The sequence below is a fragment of the Notothenia rossii genome, assembly GCF_949606895.1.
Source record: "Notothenia rossii genome assembly, chromosome: 8".
Taxonomy (NCBI): domain Eukaryota; kingdom Metazoa; phylum Chordata; class Actinopteri; order Perciformes; family Nototheniidae; genus Notothenia; species Notothenia rossii.
The window spans coordinates 45,597,371-45,611,514 of record NC_136906.1 but is presented as its reverse complement, the minus strand read 5'-3'; the positions used below and the strand labels follow the sequence as shown (position 1 = coordinate 45,611,514).

The window sequence follows — 14,144 nt, the reverse complement described above, 5'->3', positions numbered from 1 at the left end:
GTGTCCGACTTTCATTTGTTCATCGTTCTTAATGTGATGTATAGTAGCTTTGATAGCTGTCCATACCTTCAGACAGCCTAAAAGTAAAACACAAGTTGTTTATTCACAGCCCGAACGCTCATCGAGATGACTGGATCAGTCATGACAACTTGTGATCAGCTTCGATTAAATTGTGATATCAATTCTGTAGCTAACCTCCGGGGAGCACGTTTATTTTATGAAATACCTGTATCCCTCTCATCACAACAAGACTCTACACTGTGCAGGAAAAACAATTACATACATGAAAATAACCTTGATGCATGGGAATTAAACACACAAACTATCTTACGTGGCTATACTGATATGTCACAGTCACGTAAAACCACAGAAAAGTAAGTCCAGCGGGGCACAAGTTGAATACATATAATACGGTAGTTCTATTATGCCTTTAAGCCTATACGTTTAACCCATAAGAACCCGGCGGACCCATTTCTACTTTTGGGGAAATTAAGGGGAACGTCATTTAGACAGCCTGTCCTCCTACAAAAAACGACCAAATAGGTCGATTGTTTAAGCAGTGTTGATCACGATATTACGACCCATAGCCACGTAGCTTTCCCATTATTCATTTCTAGCAGCAGTTTATTACAACCTTTTGTCACGTTTTGTCACGATCGTAATCCCGTGAACTTTAACCTTGCGCATCAATAAAAGTGCGACGAGCCAAGAAGATGAAGATGAAGAAGAAGATGAAGAAGAAGAAGGATTGTTAAAGAGCGTCAGAGCTTTACAAGTGGTAAATCTGATTTCTGTATTTCATTTGATTTGTTTACGCTTTTAATTAATTCTGTCGTTTTTCTACTAAGCATGTTTAACCACGATATTTCAGTTTTACGTTTTAGGGCTGGCCCGTGGCATAGGCAGTATAGGCGAATGCATGTTGTTAGCAATAGCATGGCTGTAAAGGTTAGCGCTTAGCGCTTAGCTTATATGCGCTAACGGATATGTATTGCAATATAAGAAGGTTCGTCTACAACAAGTTGTAGGGAGAGTTTTCTCCTTCGCACAAAAGGAGCTAAAATCTTGCCTAAAAACAAAACCCTTGGTAGCACGTGACATAACACATAACAATGGCAAAAGTATGTATATTCAGCTAACCAGACCAGGACATGATATGAACGTAAACAATGCGAAAGGAAATGGCACTTTAATAATAATAATAATAATAGTTGACATTTACATGGCGCTTTTTATAATGCACACACTTTTTCTTTCTTCGAAATGTCACCTAACATGTTGCATTAATGATAGTTAGGGTAAGTTCAACACTTGAATATCATCAGGTCATAGTTGTTTTACTACTTTAAACATTCGCTAATTCAACTTAAGTTTTGTGAAAGCATCACATCTAGTTAAAAAGAGAAATATATTTCCCTGTAATTACTGATTTACCTGGGACTTGATTGATTTTGGTGCCTGTAGTTTTATTTTGGCGAATGCTTATTTATGAAGCAACAATTAAATTACATGGTAGCACAGCTAATCTGAGTTCATCTGTTTGGTTTTTTTCAGGTCATCTATCAATTCAATTATATGAAGTAGCCTATTATCATAAAAAAATCAACGGTTCTTTTCAGAGCCATATTCCTCTTCCTACTCTCTTTCACCCCTCTCGTTTTCTTGTCTTTTGTTTTGTTTTTCTCCCTCCCTGTATGTCAGTTCATCCTTTGTTTGTTGTTGCCCTTTTTATCCTCACTTAAAAATGGCATCCAAGCAACTGAATGAATGGCTAGAGATAGGGAATGCCCTCGCAGATGAGTTGGCAAATAAGGCAAGTACAACATTATCCAAAAATGTATTATAACATTTACTCAAATGATAACAGACACACACATTACAAAGATGTGTGTGCAACAATTAAGGGAAATATATAATCTCTTTTATATATTTATATATTAAGATACCAAAGAAACCAAAGAAACCGAAGATACAGAAGATACCAAAGAAAATAACGCAAGGATCAAATGTTTCCTGGAGGAAGAGGGACCTGGATGGGAACATTATAGCCCAACATTGGAATAAGAATCGATCTGGTCTGTAAAATATAATCTAGTTCTAGTGTTTCATTAAGTTTTAATATCGTTGGTCGGTCCTCAATAATGTTTCCCATAAATTCGTACTTTGTTTTATGCAGTTAAACCTTCCAGCTCTCAGAAGTCCCCAGAGGTCGAGGAGACACATGAGATTCCTCTACAGGTCCCAAGTCTTGGTATGCACAATGAATTCTTAAATTATCCTTCAACTTGAAATGTAGGTAATTGTTTGTAGTATGTAATAGCTTTGTTCATGATACATTGTAAAGTGAAAAGCCATGTATGGAATATCTTTTTTAAATTAAACTAAATTCCATGATTTGTTTTATATTTTGTTATTTTAGATCAACATCTTCAGACACTGAGAAACCTGTTGGGTTCTCTCACTGTCCCTGCATCATCAGAAGAAACACCCACTGCATCAACATGGACCCAAAGACAGTTGAAACGTGAACAAAAATTCAGAGCTGCAATGCCAGAGCTCCTTAATTTGAAATTGGCTGCAGAGATTGTCACTACACGTTCCTGTCTCCAATGCAAAACTGCTGATGCTGTGGTCCGGTGCTTGGACTGTGTTCCACCAGGAACTCCCTTTCTTTGTCCGGCATGTGACCCTATTATCCATGGTAAACATGTCTTCCATGACAGGGAAGCCATGTTTGATGGGTTTTACAGACCTATTCCTCCCACATCCTTAGTGGTTGTGGATGAAAGTGGCCAATATGGACTCTGTGAACAAGGTGGGTTCAAATAAGGTATTACATATTCCCTTACCATGGTTTCCTAATGTGCACTACATATACAGCGGCATCATTTTCACCATGTCGGAAGTTTGCTTTAACAGTTAAAATGTCTTAATTTGTATTGACTACATTTCCTAACATGTCCTAACATGCATATGAATCTCTGAAATTGTCTTTGCTGCAGTGTGTCTGCTTCCAATTCCTCCGCCATCCCAAATCTGCTTCTGTGGTCCAAGCCAAGATTTCACCATCATCCCAGGAAAGCAGACCGTGTTGGTGACTATCAATGGTTTGTTGCCACCAGAAGACGATCAAGCAGAAATACAGGATTACTATTATACTTTTGTCCTACATTGCATAGATAGCTGTCAAATTGCACATTTATATTTTTTCTCAGGTCCATACAACGTTCGTCTGCCTTCTGTGTGCTGCCCAATTTGTTCCGCCAAATGGTCCCCGAGCATAGGTGACTTGCTGGGATACAAATACTGGCCAGCAACCGACAGCTGCAAAATTATTTTTAACTTTGATGTGTTCACATCATTCGAGCAAATGAAATTGGCCAGCCCAGCATTATCCCAGCAAGTATTTATAAAAATGCTTGAACATCGATCGTTTTCCACAGGAAGGGTAAGAATAAAATGTGGTTTTCAAGATTTTTGAATACCAAACTTTTAATTAACCAAATGAATACCATTCTTTTTTCCAGACAGGCAGAATCTGTAGCGATATCTTCCACAGAGTCTTTCGGGAGTTTGCCTTCTGTAATTACAGACAAGAAGATCTATGCCTGGTGGAGCCCTTTAAATGCCCAGCATGCACACCTGACATGCTGGCTATTGCTGTAGATGGCAATAGAAAGCATTATCGCTTCAAGAAGTCCAGAGGGTCAGTGAAATCATATTCTCATTTTAGTTGTTGTTTTATTGACTAAGCTGAATGTCTTTGCTGAAATGTCTAACTTTCCCCAACTCTGCAATTTCTTTTTCCAAAGTTTGTAGACCATCAGAAAACAATAGTTGGTTTGAAATTACACATAATTATATAAATCCAATTCATAAAAAATATTATATATGACGCCTGTAAAGTTAACTCAACTTTAAAATGTTAAATGGTTGACGTTAGTTGGATATGTTGGAGCTAAGAACCAGTTTTGGATATAATCGCTTCATGAAAAATGTATTAAATTGCCCAGGAACCTTTTTCTATGCCTTCCTCTGCCCTATTCCATGCCCATCAATATAAAGGATGTACTTTTATTTTTACCTTTTTACAAGAAGTCAGTAAACTTTTCACTAATGTTAAATAATGGTGGCAAAAGACTTTACACAGAATTACAGATCAAATTCACAAAGACCTTTTCCACATTTATGAAAATGTTATGGCAAAAGCAAATTGGCCACATTAAATAGAGGACACAATCAAACTTATGTATGTATGATAATGTTGCTTACAATGTCTTTCTCGAATTTCGCAGGACAGATGAACCGTCTCTATTTGATGGACTGTTCATTGCCCAGGACAGTAAAGTGTCTGCCTTTGTCGACAAAATCAGGAGCCAGATGACGATTGTAAGAATCTATTCAATCCCTTAACCCTTTATTTATTTTTCTTAGCACAGGGTTAAATGTAACAGATTGTGTCTATTTCAGAAAAGTGGTCGTGATGTTTGTGGACCGGCAACATTCACAGCTTGCAGAGAAACCTCACACAAGTCCAGGGCCAAGGTGGATGAGGAAGGACTGCAAATAGCTGTGTGCAGACATGGCATCTTACTACAAGGCCTAAATCACTACCGTGGTGAAATATATGCCTACCCAATGTTCCTGCAGAAGGAGCTGGCTGAAGTTGCGAATGCAACATTCTTTTGTATGGATGTTGCCTGCAGGTAGTTATAACTATTGCAAAATTGGAAGTGTTTGTGGGAAACGTGTTATCTATTTAATTCTTGCACATCCAGTAGATGTAAAGCAAAAAAAACATTCATTTGGATAAATGCTGATGTTGGTTACAAGGATTGTACTGGTAATTTTAAGGACCTGGTTTATCTTTTTACTATTATGCCATCATGCAACTGGAAAAGCTAATTGATTTTGTCATTACAGGTACTGGCCTTATTTGGAGAAGATGGCAGCAAAGTTGCCTGAGCTCCAACCACTTACAGAGATGAAACCTTTTCTCTCTGTAATGCACGCCAAGGCCCACACAGGCAAATGCGAGGTACAGTATGCAAGTTAAACATTTGTGTCACTAGATTCAAATGTTTTAGAAATTGTAGTGCACATAAGAATATCATGTAGTATATTCTATTCAAGCCTGTGGAATAATTGTAATAGTTACAAATGTTGACAAAATTGTTACAAAACAGACTGTCACAAGGATAGGCTTCCAAAACCCATTATGTTTATTTTAGTAAATATATCCGCACTGTAGAAATAATGAATGAATAGAGCTTCAAATAACTGCAGTTGTGACATTGTAGTTCAAAGCATAATTCAATATCAGAACATTTTAACTTTCTGAAATTGCTCCTGACACTGATGATAACTAAAGATGTACAGTACAAGAAATTATAATATTGAACTAAATAGCTAGATCTCATTGTTTATGATTCTGAGCAGGTGAAGTGGGGTGGCAGAAGCCAGGAAGGTGCTGGAAATACTGTCGGCGAGGAAGTGGAACAGGTTAACAGCTTCCTCTCAAGGGCAGCTCTGACAACAAAATACATGACCAAATCAGGTTGGTAGAGGAAAACAAATAGTTTTAAGTAGTGCCACATTGTAAAGCTCATATGAATGTTCATGTTTTTGTGTTTACAGCTAGAGCAGATATGATAACCGTGCTGGCTATGCAATGGAACCACAGGAAGGTGGAGAATCTCCACAAGACACTCTCAAAGAGATTTGTCAAAGTAAGACGTCCATGCTGCATTTCAAAATGTATATTAAGACTATCCGAGTTTGTTGTTGTAGTAATTTAACACCATCCTTAGCTACATGTTGTTGAATTGAATGTATTCTGCAATCATTTCATTATGATGGTGCTGCCATGGCACACTGTTCTGCCAAGAGAGTCTCTGTTCTGTTTGTTTTTAATAAAGCACTATAGGTTGATTCATCTGAATTTCTGGATAATAATAATAATAATAATAATAATAATAATAATAATAATAATGTTAATCCTGCTTGATCTTGAAAAAAAAGGGAAACTAAGGTGATACTTGCCAACCTTGAAGAGAAGGTGTTTAGCATTTCATGTTGTTGTCTGGTCAGTTAATGTGCATAAAGGAATTCAGTAAAAAACAACCTTCTCAACCAACTGGAACGCATATTCACTTTTTCCTTTTAAACATTCTAACCAGACTACACAGAGAGCACAAACTGAAGTGGACAATCTTGAGAGTCTCAAGCAAGAGCTGAACATCTCCCTGGAGGACACGGAGCAGTGGGTGTTGGAGGTCAAGCAATGGGCAGCCACTGGTATGTTATATGATCACTGTGGTATAGATTTGGTTCCATATTTCCAAACATTTGGCTTCATGTTTTATGATTACACCTTGTTGTTTCTGTTTTCAAGAGAAACATGGAGCCCAGAGTAGCCAAGAGGAGCTCCAGAGAGAAATAGATGAAATTATTTATTCCCTCCGAAGAAAGAAACACGACCTCTATCGACAAAATGGTATTTATTATTACGTTATCTAGAAACAATATTTGTTTCTTGTTGTTGTTGTTTGTATTATTAATATTAGTTTATTTGTATTTTGTTTTACTTTACAGACAGCAACCAAACAAGGCAACGCAAACGGAGAAGACTGACAGAGCTCAAGAAGAAACTCAGAGAGAGGATACTGCAGTACAACACCATTGATGCCTGTTCAGAGAAAATTGACACAGAAGCAGCATGCGGTCTGTCTGAGGATGTCATTCTGCCCTGGGAGGCGCAAGGAGATGGTAAGAAACAACTTGTTTTTGTTTGCCCTAGATATTCCATAAATTCAGTTGAAGTACTAGAATACAATCACCAATGTAACACAGAGCTATCAACATAGGTGTCACAAATCATCATGATCACAACAAATCATTTTAAAATAATTATATTGAAAGGTCTGTATGATGTTGCCCTATCAAGTCTTAATAGTCTAGTCTCACTGGGACAGGCATATCTATGGAAACAGTAAAACCCTTCCTGACCACCCTGAACTGCATACTAATGTTGAATCTCAAGACATACTGAATGTAATTCTGCCAACATAGACAGAATTGAAAAAATTCAGCAAGCGGCGAGGTTGAATTTTTTTTTACCAGATTTTAAGGTTTTGGTCAATTTAATTAAAAAAGATTGAATACAAACTGATATTATTTGTTTTATTAGCCTTACCATTGTGGTTGTTATATTTTGTGTTTTTTCCATTATAGTGGTGAACCTGCGCACAAAGAGGCGACTTTTTGACCAGGTTATGCTGGTCAGGCGTATGGAAGAGGAGAAAGTCATCATTGTGAAGGAGATGACCCAGCATTGTCAAAATCTGAGGCAGGCACTGGACAAACTGGACCGCCTCCTTCATCAGACAAAAGACGACATCAGAAACCAAAGTATGTTCCACAAATACCGATTTATAACATTTGCCACTGCCCCCCTCCCAGTGTCAAATGTCTATCACTGAATAGCATCTGTAATGATTGCATTTTTTCTGAATCACAAATCTTTTTAGCTAATATACAGCCTCGGAGTTAAACATTCAAATTGCTTATATGGAACCAACATCAATGCTAACTAAAAGTTGCCTTACATAGACTGTCATTTTGTCTTTTTATTTTAGTTTCTCCAAGCGATATAACAGAAGAGGGATACAGGGGACTGCACTGCTGTATTTTACACCATCAATATCTTCTGGAGCAGAAACTGAGCAGAGTCACCAGCACCTACAGCTGTATTGGCTCGGACTCGTCTTTTCTCATGATGGAGGAAGACATTGAAGACGGTAATGAGGACGACGAACAGGACGGTGATGAGGACGGTGGTGAGGACAACGAACAAGACGGTGATGAGGACGGTGATGAGGACAACGAACAAGACGGTGATGAGGACGGTGATGAGGACAACGAACAAGACGGTGATGAGGACGGTGATGAGGAAAACTAACAGGACGGTGATAAGGACAACAAACAGGACAACGAACAGGACTTAACAAGTCTATTGTGTTGTATGCATGTCAACGTATTAAAACGAGTATTACGATTGAATGGCTTGTTTATTACCTTTTTTTTTATATGATCCTGCTTTGCATTTACTATGTCTGGTATTCAAGTAAATGCCATTAGCAGTTATCAGTCACCTTCAGATCCGAGTTACCTCGAGGGCCAGAGGTTCCCCACCCCTGGTATAAGGTTTTGGTGATCACCCTTATTATCATCATGTCATTTAATCATGATCTGTTTAATTAGCCAATGCTTACATCCAAAGAATGTGTCTAGACTTTACTCCTACAGACACACACTAACAATACAAATTGAGCTAAGTAATACACTCACGAGCCACTTAATTAGGTACACCTTGCTAGGATGGGTTGGACCCCCATCTGCTTTCAGAACTGCGTTAAGTCTTCATGGCATAGATTAAACAAGGTACTGGAAGCATTCCTCAGAGATTTCACTCAATATTGACCTGATCGCATCACACAGTTGCTGCAGATTTGTCGGCTGCACATCCATGACGCAAATCTCTCGTTCACCATATCCCAATGGTGCACTGTAGGATTTGGATCTGATGACTGTGGACTGTGACATTTGAGTAAAATTCATTGTCATGTTCAAGAAACCAGTTGGAGAATATTTGAGCTTTGTGACACGGTGAGTTATCCTGCTGGAAGTAGCCATCAGAAGATTGGTACACTGTTGTCATAAAGGCATGGACATGGTCAGCACAACCCGGTATCACGGCAAGACGTGAACATGTGACGATTTACCATGATGGGAGACGTGAAGCTGTCACGATTTCGTCCCTTCAAACGTGACAATTACACAGTATTGTTAACGTGGCCCAACCAGTGGAGATATACCCGGAAATGCCAAGCAAATGCTACCCCGACGGTCGGTTGTTATTATTATCAATATTAATATAATAATGATTTCATTTGTAATAGTCACACTCAATTTCGCCAATTTTCTGTTGCCCCAGCTGGTCGGCACCTCTTTTAGCAGATACAAAGGCTATATTCATTTATTAAATCGATGTGTGTGGATGTGGAATTAACGGACGTGACGTTGCACGATTGCGTTACCAGGCAACAGCTTCGGTTCATGTTAATTTATAAACTCTTCAACTCGAACCGTAGTTATATTTTAAAACATTTTAGAAAGCCTCATGAAATATTTTAATGTACATTTTAATTTAAATGTGAAGGAATGTGTGTATAACAAAATACATCCGTCAAAAACAATACCGGAAACAGACGTAGGCAAGATCCTCGGTTATGGCTAGAAAGGATCCTTCTATTGTAAATATGACGTCACGTTCTCGTTGTAACTCTCGTTGTAATCGGAGCGGCTCGGAAACACATCTACAGCAGTAACATGATGCAACATACACATTAATGCAGCAGCAATATTAATAGAGAAACATCAGACATAATAGTAAAACACTGCAAGGGAACATTTTATTGCACCAGGAGCTATCTTGGGACTTTTACTGCGACAACGTTGACTTGCCTGTGAATAAAAAATAAACCATAGTGTTGGTGATCTACAGTGTTGTCATTCTTCTTTGAACACCAGCAAGACCGCTTTTCAACGATCACACTCCCTGTCATTGACATAATTAATAGATAGTTTAGCTTCTCACCATCATTTGCTGTGGCCAACTGATGTTAACGATCCTAACTGAAAGGCTGCCTGCCAAACGTAAACATTCAGCCACGTGACATTCAGCCGAACTCTCGCGAGAGTTTTACACAAGACGGATCCTTTCTAGCCATAACCAAGATCCTCAGCTCGGTGATTCATGGTTTAGCCGCAATGCACGTTGGGAAATGGTGTTTATGCGATGTGAAATCCGAAAACATTTTAAAAAATAATAATAATACTTTATTCCGAGTTTGCTTGCTTTTCTCTTTGGAGCTAATCACATAACGGCATTGTAATACATGGTTCGGCTGCATTACATATTACATATCTGCCGTAGTTATCTATTTATAGAGCCCTGATGAGAAGACTTCTATACAAACAGGAAGAACTGCCGCCAAAACTGAAAAAGTGACGTGGATCACAAATATATCAGCCATTTAACAACATCTTAGATTTATTTTCACACAATATGTCTCCTTGCAATATCAACAGTAATTCGGCTGACTTTTATATTGGATCCAATTGGTAGATAGGCAGTATTTACACCATAACGGTGCACAGCTGATAAACGGGCACCTAGTGGTTAAAGCATGTTATTGAATTTTATTATTATTATTAACTAACAGAATAAGAGACCTGACAGGTGATGGTCAGACGTTGACCTGGCTGCACAGTCACAGAAGCTGGCTTTGTCAACTGTTCACACTTCACACCTGTACAAATACAAAAAAAAGTTATATGACAGATTATCCTGTTAAACAGCAGTATAATAAGTGTTGACTCACTTCCAGCTGCCAGCAGCAGCAGCAGCAGAGAGAACATGATGATGATGACTCTCATTTCATTTAATTTCAAACCTTTATTTATACAGGTGTATCCCATTGAGATCATTGATTTCTTTTTCAAGGGAGACCTGCTCAAGTAGGTTCCACACGAAACATAAAAACATAAACAGAACAACAAAAGGACATCATACAGCACCATTTACATAACTATCCACATAAACAGGTACCAATAGCTTCCGATTGAGTAGCATCCAACCGAGCTTTAAAAACATTTAGTGGCACCAGATTGCTCAGTTTCCATTTAATTTGCAGACTATTCCAAGACAGAGGAGCTGCGCATCTAAAAGCTGTCTTCCCTAAGACAGTCCTAGCAGTTGGCACATTTAATAAAACCACAGCATTCGATCTCAGGCAGTAGCCACTTACAATTTTCCGTGAGATCAGGGAGCAGATATAAGATGGAAGTTTCCCTAACATGGCTTTGTATATAAAAATGTACCAGTGACTGAGCCTCCGTACAGTTAGTGAAAGCAAACCAGCCCTTGCATACAGGGTACAGTGATGGGTTAATGCTTTACAGTTTGTCACAAATCTCAGTGCACTGTGATACGCAGCATCTAACTTGACCAGGCAATTGGCAGGTGCATTCATATAGATCAAATCACCATAGTCCAGCACAGGTCAAAAGGTCACAGTGACTAGCCTTTTCCTGGCCTCAAGCAGAGAAACAGGACTTGTTCCTGTAGAAGAAACCTAGCCTAACCCTCAGCTTTTTAAGCAGGTTATTGACATGAAGTTTAGAAATGTGAGACAATCATCAAGCCAGATACCAAGGACTCTGAGAAGACGTGAGCTCCTGATCCCCTTTAATCTCCACTGACAGTCTCTTGTGAAGGCCTTATAACTGTATCACAATGGATATTACTGAGTTTGCATAGAACCAAACGTGTTCACGTGTGAATGTGAACATTAATAGAATATCACCTCCCATCTTCAGAGCAATCTGACTATTATAACATTAGCGTTAAGAAAGCTTAATTAAATATCTGCCACAACATAAGTAACTGGATCAAAGTAACAGTACAGTCCGCGGCATCACATCATAATGTATCATATATCTCCTTATCTGAGTCAGCTGAGCCGTATCTGGCCGTGCAACACTTACAGTGTCACATACTGTATGCAGAAGTATTATTTTAAGCAACACATTACGAAACACTCGAGTCAAATGTAATTAAAGTCAGATCGTGTCTTAGACGGGGCATATCATAAACCTGTTAATGTACGCATTCAAACACTTTTTCTTTTACCAGCTGTGTTCACCTTGCAGGTGCAGCTATGTGGCTTTTATCCTGGATAAAGTGTTTGAGTCATGGATGTTTAAAGTCTTCATATTTGTCTAATTATATAGTTGACTTTTCATTCAGGAAGTATACGCGCTGCGCTGTCAGTACGCTTCTCCATGTTTGTGATTGGTCGAATGCTCCAAATACTACCCCTTTTATGTGAACGCGCACCTAACTAGATAGGCACGGCTGGCTTGAGCGATCCACTTGATAACCCGTGTCGTAGTGCCGTTTAGCGAGAGGGCGTATGTTTTGGATTAGGCCAACCGGCTAACTCAAACATATCCAGGTTAGGTTGAACCAGTTTCGTGGAATACCCCCCAGGTCTTGTCCTGACTGAGCACAGGCACCTGTAGCCTTGGCTACTGTGCTCTCAGTGTTTTGTCTCCCTGTTCCTGCCTATTGGCGTCAGCTGATAGAGGTGTTGGTTTTATCTTGTTATGCACAATGTTGATTCTTCTCTCAGAACTAGCTAAATATGGGTCTGGGGTAGAGATCTTCAGAATTGGTTTGGCATCTTTTGTGTCAATTCGTGGCACACAACATGTCTTGTGAATAAACCATCAGTTTGCCATCAAAGTTCCTGCTCTCCTCGTGTCTCTCTGACTCCTGTTTCCATTGCTTCAGAAGTTTCCATCGCATATGAAAGATTTTCACATGTTTGTAAATTATTTTGGTTTCAGTGTGTGTGTTTCACATGGGTGAACAGTATATTTATATGTTATGGAATGAAATACAATGTCAGATTAGGGGAAAGTTAGGGGAGTGCATGTTAATGTGTCTGGAGGTGGCGTGTTCCAAAAGTGTTTGGGTTTGTCTGCCGTGTGTGGGCTGCGTTCCATTTCAAATTGCCGCCTGTACAATGTATGCACCAGTCTGTGATATGCCGATGTGCAGGCCCGCCCCTCCATACACGCCGATCACACAGACTGCGTCTGCCTCTCGCCCTCATCTTGTGGAGGGAGCCTCATCTGATGCGCAAATGCGGCGCAATTGAGCGCGCCACAGTTTCTGCTGCGAGGCTCCACTAGCTGTAATCGGCTTGGTGTGTCCAGGGTTTACACACCACTCCCCCGTCGACGCTCGCGAGGGCCTCATCACATCACAGCCCTGCCGATGTGATATAATGTATAGGACCTTTTTCCTCATGGGTGTCATTCACAACAGACCAATCATGACAGTTTTAGAGAATGAGTTTGTATGGATACACTTAAAACATATTTGTATTTGTCTTGGCTTCAGCTCACTGATAACATAAGAACACAAATAGGCACAACACTTACATAGATGTTTTTTTATATGTATTTTATTACTCCAAAATAGAAAAAAAAAAGTCAGCCATATTTAACTGGAAAAGTTTTCCTTTGGCTCCCAGGAATTTTTCCACTTCGCCCCACTGTAAAACAGAAACAGTCAATCAATCAATCAATCAATCAATCAATGTTTATTTATATAGCCCAATATCACAAATGTTACATTTGTCTCAATGGACTTCACAGTTTGTACAGAATATCAGTATGACAATACTGACACAGCAAAAAGTATTACTTTTTGGAATATGTAGTTCTACAGTATGTTGACAATGCTATTTCAAATGAGAAGATATACTAAGTCACTCAAAAATATCATGATGAAAGTGCAGTATAATGTATATATTTATATATAACACGTACATCATATATAATACAAGGTACATTTTTTATTTCAAAGTCAATGTTTCATTTGACCAATTCTTTGAATTTGCTGTCTTATCAATGCCCAAACATACAGCACTAAACTTAGACAACTGCCTGCAAGACTGCACACAGAAATAATACTACTTACTACTACTAACTATACTTATAGTATAATTGTTAAGAACAAATGTAACAAGTCAGTAATTACAAAAGAGATCAAATACCATCCAGCCTCACATATCAATCATTTAACCTTTAGTGATATTGATCAATGATAAACTCTATTGTATATTTTAATTTCTATTTCAATGTAGGCTACTTCCCTGCTTATGTGTTACAATCAGACAGCGTTTCTAGGGCGCGATGTCTGAATGACGAAGGGCAGAGAACTTGGATGTCTTACTTTATGGCGCAAACGTCTGATAGAGCCATTGATGACATGGCTCCCCACCCCCATGTGATCAACTAAATTCAATTTACTGCTGAGGAACCCAAAATGTTTAAGTTAGTGATCTCAGGGTTGATGAAGTTGGTTGGTAAGACTACTTTGTGGCCCCTGTTCTGCCAGACCCATCAGCTACACTGAAGGAAACTTCAGATTAGATACATACCATCCAGAGCAAGACTGCCACTGCACCAACACCTCGGTATGGCCCTGAGTAAAGAAACACAGATTT

At 39.0% G+C, this 14,144-nt stretch overlaps 1 protein-coding gene across 4 annotated transcripts; it reads left to right on the top strand.

The window, feature by feature from the left end:
• Positions 1-531: 531 nt before the first annotated feature.
• LOC307015790 (uncharacterized protein) lies at positions 532-8,061 on the top strand. Of its 4 annotated transcripts, none has more exons than XM_079644625.1 (18): positions 532-778; positions 1,702-1,813; positions 1,943-2,075; positions 2,177-2,251; positions 2,420-2,815; positions 3,003-3,107; positions 3,216-3,448; positions 3,528-3,706; positions 4,296-4,389; positions 4,471-4,706; positions 4,924-5,038; positions 5,440-5,557; positions 5,638-5,729; positions 6,180-6,297; positions 6,395-6,496; positions 6,595-6,768; positions 7,234-7,410; positions 7,638-8,061. In XM_079644625.1, exons 2-18 carry the CDS (start codon positions 1,745-1,747, stop codon positions 7,958-7,960), a joined length of 2,739 nt encoding a protein of 912 aa, XP_079500751.1. In that variant the 5' UTR covers positions 532-778; positions 1,702-1,744; the 3' UTR covers positions 7,961-8,061. The 4 variants fall into 4 exon arrangements, with proteins under 4 accessions (XP_079500751.1, XP_079500750.1, XP_079500749.1 ...); XM_079644624.1 differs by having other exon boundaries at positions 1,555-1,813; XM_079644623.1 differs by lacking the exon at positions 532-778 and having other exon boundaries at positions 840-1,813.
• The last annotated feature ends 6,083 nt before the right edge of the window (positions 8,062-14,144 follow it).

Excerpts from the sequence above, each read along its gene's own strand:
- LOC307015790 (XM_079644625.1), top strand. The coding sequence starts at position 1,745 with ATGGCATCCAAGCAACTGAATGAATGGCTAGAGATAGGGAATGCCCTC. Across the intron at positions 2,252-2,419 it reads TCTACAGGTCCCAAGTCTTG|ATCAACATCTTCAGACACTG; the intron begins GTATGCACAATG and ends TTGTTATTTTAG. Across the intron at positions 3,108-3,215 it reads CGTGTTGGTGACTATCAATG|GTCCATACAACGTTCGTCTG; the intron begins GTTTGTTGCCAC and ends ATTTTTTCTCAG.